At 42.9% G+C, this 7,172-nt stretch overlaps 1 protein-coding gene across 2 annotated transcripts; it reads left to right on the top strand.

Annotated features, from left to right (window-relative positions):
* The first annotated feature begins 2,458 nt into the window (after positions 1–2,458).
* Positions 2,459–6,513, top strand: SRSF5 (serine and arginine rich splicing factor 5). 2 transcript variants are annotated; one of them, XM_069950866.1, is made up of 8 exons: positions 2,463–2,553; positions 3,278–3,432; positions 4,071–4,141; positions 4,230–4,352; positions 4,447–4,513; positions 5,521–5,594; positions 5,675–5,785; positions 5,904–6,513. In XM_069950866.1, the coding sequence occupies exons 2-8, from the start codon at positions 3,307–3,309 to the stop codon at positions 6,169–6,171; spliced, it is 840 nt and encodes a 279-aa protein (XP_069806967.1). In that variant the 5' UTR covers positions 2,463–2,553; positions 3,278–3,306; the 3' UTR covers positions 6,172–6,513. The 2 variants fall into 2 exon arrangements, with proteins under 2 accessions (XP_069806968.1, XP_069806967.1); XM_069950867.1 differs by lacking the exons at positions 5,675–5,785; positions 5,904–6,513 and having other exon boundaries at positions 2,459–2,553; positions 4,704–5,537.
* Positions 6,514–7,172: the final 659 nt, after the last annotated feature.

Below are 7,172 nucleotides of genomic sequence, written 5' to 3'. Positions count from 1 at the left end.
GCCCTAAGGGAACTGAGCAGCAAAACCCACACCTAAACTGAAGACAAGAGAGGTGCTCTTTCTAGAAGAAGAAGAGAAAAGAGAAGAAAGCGGGGGCGCCTCCTGGTGCGATAAAAGATGGCAAGAGTATCAAACACAGAAGGAATGTGTTGCACTCACCTAGAGGAGTTGTGTAGTATGCCGGCCACAGCAGGCTTTAGGACCATGTGAAGTCCCGGCTTGTATAGGGAGCAGGTGTCCAGATAAACCACAGATTGGAGTGGTTGCTTCGTAAAACGGAATTTTATTAAAAGTACAACAACGCGTTTCGGCTACCAAATATAGGGTGGTAAACTTGAGAAAGGCCACCCTATATTTGGTAGCCGAAACGCGTTGTTGTACTTTTAATAAAATTCCCTTTTACGAAGCAACCACTCCAATCTGTGGTTTATCTGGACACCTGCGCCCTATACAAGCCGGGACTTCACATGGTCGTAAAGCCTGCTGTGGCCGACTTTCTAGAAGAAAGCAGTAATATTTTTTAAGCCTGGAAAATCCCTTTAAGGCATATCTAAACTCCTTCACGCATACCTGCTTCGGACGTTTTTGGCATCCAAACCTCCTCGAGGGACAGAAAAAAGGCCGGAGGGAACCAGGGGTCCTTGATCTGAACATAAATGATAGATTTCCCTATTGACCTCCAAATAACATCTAGCCACAGTATTGGGCACAAAAAGTGCAGAGTTTCTGTTTTTTCCTGTTGTTTTCTCTTTCAGAAAAAAAAACCTCTGGTGTAATACCACCTTTAGGGCCGACCACATTATGTTTTAGCTGTATGCTGCCACCATACCATGAATAAGGGGATTCTGATATACAGTAGGCTATAATCCCACTTTGGGAACATATCGGGGAAGGCATTGGTCTCATAACATAGACGACCACTAATAATGATCGTGATCGTAATGTCCATCTAACAAGATGGCCGCGTCTAACCAATATGTTCCCAAAGTGGGAACATATCCATTTACAGTGTTGTGGCTAATGTGTTAAATCGACCAAACCTGGTTTACATGTGACTATATCTAGTCTGTTTTATATGTGTATACAATGTATTCACCTAGCTTACATGTGACTATATCTAGTCTGGTTTATATGTGTATACAATGTATTCACCTAGCTTACACATGACTATGTCTGGTCTGTGTTATATGTGTATACAATGTATTCACCTAGCTTACACATGACTATGTCTGGTCTGTGTTATATGTGTATACAATGTATTCACCTAGTTTACATGTGACTATATCTGGGCTGTTTTATATGTGTATACAATGTATTCACCTAGTTTACATGTGACTATATCTGGGCTGTTTTATATGTGTATACAATGTATTCACCTAGTTTACATGTGACTATATCTGGTCTGTTTTATATGTGTATACAATGTATTCACCTACTTTACATGTGACTATATCTGGTCTGTTTTATATGTGTATACAATGTATTCACCTACTTTACATGTGACTGTAAACTGTGTTTGGCCTGTTTTACAATCTATTTACAGAGCATGAGATCCTGGCAGACTACGTGCCTTTGTGTCACAGGTAGATGATATTTGGTGGCACTTTATATGTTGGAATACATATTTTGGCTGCATCCAACAGCGCACAGCAGAAACCCGATGTGGACAGTCCCTTAGGGCACTTACAAGCATCACTTCCAGCCTTTTTTTTTACCACTCATAGGCACAGGGGCATAGGTAGGATTCATGGGGCCCCATAGCAGTTGCGTGGTCTGCCTACATGGCAGCTACACCACTGCAAAGGCGGGTCTACCACCAGGGTGTTCGATGCACGACATGGAGGCAGATCCCAGCCTAGGGCTGCATTCACACGTTCCGTATGGAACACGGACGTGGAATGCCTGTAACGGACTCCCCCTCGCCGGTGAGTGTGGTGACGCTGACAGTCATTGCCGATTGGCTGGCATCTATAACACTGGAGTAAAACCAGCCATAGTAGTAGCTTAACATACACAATATGGCTGTTGGGACATGATGGGAGTGGTAGTTTTGCACTGGATAGCACTGCATTACATTAAAATCCATGAGGGAGAGTGCTTATTCCATTATCTTACACACAGTATCTACATTGGTCTATATATTATGTTTATTACTTTCAGTCATGATATTTTTATTGTACAATAAGCCCCTCATAGCACAGAATATAACACACACTATAGTCTCCAGTGCTGAGGGAAGACGACAGAGGATTCTCTGTCCTCCATTTTACACCACACGCAGCACTGCAGCTCTCCCGTCACTCTCACTGCTCTAAACCAATCAGCGCGCTCTGTTTTCAGGCCACGCCCCAGCAGCCACCATTTGGTGAAGAACAGAACGCACGGAGGGGCGGGGTTAGGCTCTGTGCCCTTTTTCGCTCGTCTATAGGAAAACAAGGAGAGGGGCGATCACGTGATGTAGACCACGCCTCTCGGGTGACTCCGCCCCGGTACAGTTTGTTCCTCTGCAGATTTCGGGGTGAGTCATTCTGGGAGCTGCAGCTGGAGAGACAGGTCGGTGCTGAGGCGGTGTGAGCGCGGGCTGGGTGCGGCTTAGGGGGTTTATATTACACCTCACTGTTCTTACGTATCTTTATTTTAGGATTTTTATTAGATTATCCTTTTTTTGTTTTTTTACTATCCGGCGGGCGACCACATACAACTATACGATATATCGCCGTATATTGTAGGAATATGCGGTATATTATAATATAATCGGGTTATAATCGTCCTGCCTGTTGTATACAAGGGATTTTATAGCATTAGGTAGAGGATATACAGGAGGGGAGAGAAGCCACGCCCCCTGGCCAGGCTGCAGGCGCCATCTTGGAAAGCCTGCGACATCATGTATGTGTGAGGGAGGTGAAGGCTATCAGCGGCCATGTATGTTATGGGCATTGCCGCCTCTTATGTGGATGCATCTTTACATACACCTCTTTGTAGTCTCTTCTTAGGCTTTTAGGTCATAGTTCAATTGCTATATAATATAGTTTATTGATGCATGTCTTTTGAGGTTTGGTACAGTTAATGGTTCGGTGATTGTTGTCCTTTTCATGTGTAGTAGAGAGATCCAGTGGATCCCTTTTGTTGCAGGGAGCTTATATGGGATCTGTTACTGCCTATATGGAAAGCATTGGATGGGTGGAGCTGTGATTATGGTGTTTGGTCGCCATCTAGTGGCTGACGAGGGTAAATTCAGCCATTGACCTGTAGATGTCTTTATCGCTGTGTTTTTCAGACTTTTTGTTCTAACCTTACAACGTCAACATGAGTGGTTGTAGAGTTTTCATCGGGCGACTGAATCCTGCCGCCAGAGAGAAGGATGTTGAAAGATTCTTCAAAGGATACGGGAGGATCAGAGACATCGACCTGAAGCGAGGCTTTGGCTTTGTGGTGAGTGTATAAAAAAAAAAAATGCTGCAGATTTCAGCTATTTTATATCGATTAAATTCACAGCAGATTAAAGGGGTCCAGGATTAGAAAAACATGTCGGTCGGTCTCCAGAAATAGCACCCGTGTGCAGTTTGGGTGGGGCTTTGCAGCTCAGTTTCATTGGCATGAATGGAGCTAAACCGTAATACCACACACAACCTGAGCAGAGGGGTGGCGCTGTTCTTGCACTAAAGTCTGTGCTTTTTCTAATCCTGGATAACCCTTTGTTACTTTTGAACATACCTTAATTTTGTTTTCCATGTGGTCTTTTTTTTTTTTTTTTTAATAGGCCTTTAATATCAAATGGGTGGAGCTGACATTTAGCTTTTTGCCAGAGGTGTGGCACCTTGGTCAAAAGGCTCCATACATTGTGCTGAGTTATTGCAATTGCAACTCTGCTCCCATTTAATTAAATAAAAGCAGAGTTGCAGTAATGCAGCACAATGTATAGAGCTGTCTACTGGGGGTTGGGGTTAAAAGATGTCGGCATCCTACCGATCAGATATTGATCCAGAGGCAACCCATTGATTAAAATGTGCTTGAAACCCTCAAAGCTTTGCTGTGTATAAAATCCTGAACAGTAAGTCTTTCATTTGTAGGAATTTGAGGATCCAAGAGACGCAGATGATGCAGTTTACGAGCTTGATGGGAAAGAGCTGTGCAGTGAAAGGTATAGATTTTAGTGTCCCCACATCCCTGCTGCCTTCCTCTTGTTAGGTGGTATAGTATTTAATGGTCTTTTGTTGCTGCTTTTTCAGGGTTACCATTGAGCATGCACGACTTCGTTCCAGAGGTGGTGGTGGTGGCGGCGGCGGCAGAGGAATGGGCCGGGGAAGATACTCTGATCGTTTCAGTAGTCGCCGTCCACGTAATGATAGAAGGTAAGTTGTTTGTTCTAGTGTTGCTTCAATCAGTAATTAAGGCAAATCTGTATGAATACTTAAGTCTACTGTCTTTTTTTTTTTTTTTTTCTAGTGCTCCACCAATAAGGACTGAAAATCGTCTCATTGTTGAGAATCTATCATCCCGCGTCAGCTGGCAGGTTTGTTGTCTTATTATATGGGGGGTACCCCAGAGCATTGCCGGTGTACTCTCTTTAGATACACGTTATGGCAACTGAATGTTGTATAGTTCTTATAACTGGGATTTGGGTATGTTGTTATGTTCAAATTTTTTTTTTTTTTAATTGTTTAACCTAATTTTAACCAAATGTTAAACCCTTTATTTGCCAGCCTATCTGTATCTCGTTGGCCTTGTGACGAGGAGCGTCTGTTGGTTATCGCTCTGTGTTGGTCACTTTTGATTGGGCCGGGTTGAATTTGCCCAGCGAGCGCCTACAGTGCCTGTTGGCTCCCTAGATCCGTTGCTGGTCTAGACATACTGGAGCACTTCCTTAAAAGTGCCAGGTTGCAGCGACCCCCTGAGAGTAATCGAAATCTGGTCCCTAAGTTGAGAGATGTTCTGCCTATAAAGATTCCGAATAGGAGGTCGTGGTGGCAAAGTTGAAAGATACGCAATTAGGTGGTCGTTGGAATCCCTGGTCGCAATAAAGTCCTTGGTAACGACACAAGAATAGAAAATGATGGCCATCGTCCATAGTCTTCTTATAGGGGAGGGTCGTACCATATTAAAGCTTCCATCAATTGGTTAGCCCTCAAGTGGGTGTGAAGAGCCAGTCGGGCTTGTCTCGTGACGGTTCCTCCAGTCGCTTAATGCAGTTTGCTGGTTGACTAGCCTAGGGATTTATTATTAAAGGTAAAGTAACTTATATTTTTAATGACATCACGGGCACCAAATAAATGGCTTTTATTAAATACTAATTTTTAGAACATTATTATAATTTAACACCTTTTCTACTATACGCTAGTTTTCTTACTTCAGAAGACTATTCAATTATTTTGTGCCCTATTGTAGATTTTGCTGTTCTTTATCTCAAGAGTGGTAAAAGTACAATGTCAGATTCCAGGCCTAACACCGTAAAACTTCTTTTCAGTGTTTTTAGTTCATTCCTATCAGTCTTTATACTAATGAAATTCAATCTTACATTAGGATCTGAAAGACTTAATGAGACAAGCTGGCGAAGTTACGTTTGCTGATGCGCATAGACCAAAACTAAATGAAGGGTAAGTAGGGGGCGTGTGTGGTTGTCCTCAGATGCGAGTGGTAGATCATGTAGTGATGACTTTTTTTTTTTTCCCCCCAGGGTGGTTGAGTTTGCATCTTACAGCGATCTAAAGAACGCTATTGATAAACTATCCGGCAAGGAGATCAATGGAAGAAAAATCAAGCTGATTGAAGGAAACAAAAGGCACAGGTTTGTGGACCATCTTTATAGGGAGGGTGTATAGTTTTACAGTCTAAACAGGAAAATAAATGCTTGTTTGCTGAACCGTGGTTTACCCTGAACTGTTTTTTTTTTCCCCCTTTATTAGCAGGTCAAGGAGCAGGTCCCGTTCCCGCAGCAGGAGCTCATCCAGGTCTCGCAGCCGTTCTCGCTCCAGGAGCAGGAAGTCCTACAGCCGCTCTCGTAGCCGTAGCCGCACTCCCCGCAGTAACCGTAGTAAATCCCGATCTGTGAGTAGGTCCCCTGTTCAAGAAAAATCCCAAAAAGCTGCATCTAGAAGCCCATCAAAGTCCCCAGCGTCTGCCGATCATCAGAGATCTAGGTCGAGATCTCGGTCTGTCGATAGCAGAAACTGAACAGTTGTTTTTTTTAATTCCCCCTTCCCGTAATTTTGGTGAAGTGTGTATACTTGCTAAATCTTGGTAAGTATCAGATGAGGAAGCAGGACCATAGAAATGCAGACTTTTTATACATGTGGACCACTGCACATTAGATTCTCAACTCGCCTTTTGATAAACATCACCTGCTCATCTAAACTGTACAGAATTGTGTAAATGTATCTTTTTCCCTAAGTTTTGGCATGAGGCAATGTCTCATGTTCACTGCTGTATATAGCTGTACTGTCTACCCCATCACCCCACTCCTTTAAAGTGTTTCATTTGTGAAATATGCTGTTGGAATAAACTTTATTAAATACATGCTTTCCTTGTGTTTGTGTGGAAGAAAAAATGTGGCTATAACAAAGTATTAGTAAAATTGTAACATCTGAATATAGTTTTTTTTAAGGAAACCTTTTAGAGATGAGCGAACCTGGAGCATGATTGAGTCCATCTGAACCCGAACTTTCGGCATTTGATTAGCGGTGGCTGCTGAAGTGGGATAAAGCCCTAAGGCTATGTGGAAAACATGGATATAGTCACTGGCTGTATCCATGTTTTCCAGACAACCTTAAAGCTTTATCCAAGTTAAGCAGCCCCCGCTTATCAAATACCGAACGTTCGGGTTTGGTATGACTCGAACCCGGTTCACTCATCTCTAGAACCTTTTCCTCACGGGCTGGGTCATAGAAAAAGGTAATGTAGGCAGATGGGATAGGACTATGTTGGTCACAGCTCTGCTCCCTTCGCAGATCATGGCTAGAATTCTATAGAAGTTGTATGGTCTCAATCAGTTTATTTCTTAAAAGCAGCTCGGGGCTGCTGTAAAGCATGTCTTTAAATTCTGTGCAGAGTGCTCATGTAATATAGATGCCCCATAGTAATGTACAAAAACTAACCTCATAGTAATGTACAAAAACTAACCTAAGGAACAAAAGCCTTCTGCCCCCCCCATTAATTTGTAACTGACAATAGACAGC

The sequence above is a fragment of the Dendropsophus ebraccatus genome, chromosome 13 (assembly GCF_027789765.1).
Source record: "Dendropsophus ebraccatus isolate aDenEbr1 chromosome 13, aDenEbr1.pat, whole genome shotgun sequence".
Classification (NCBI taxonomy): Eukaryota; Metazoa; Chordata; class Amphibia; order Anura; family Hylidae; genus Dendropsophus; species Dendropsophus ebraccatus.
The sequence above is the reverse complement of the archived record's forward strand: the minus strand, read 5'-3'. Positions and strand labels throughout refer to the sequence as shown.

Bases quoted from the DNA above. Each gene is read 5' to 3' on its own strand.
- SRSF5 (XM_069950866.1), top strand. From the start codon at position 3,307: ATGAGTGGTTGTAGAGTTTTCATCGGGCGACTGAATCCTGCCGCCAGA. The intron at 5,595-5,674 runs GTAAGTAGGGGG...TTTTCCCCCCAG, and splicing joins AGACCAAAACTAAATGAAGG to GGTGGTTGAGTTTGCATCTT. The intron at 5,786-5,903 runs GTTTGTGGACCA...CCCCTTTATTAG, and splicing joins GAAGGAAACAAAAGGCACAG to CAGGTCAAGGAGCAGGTCCC.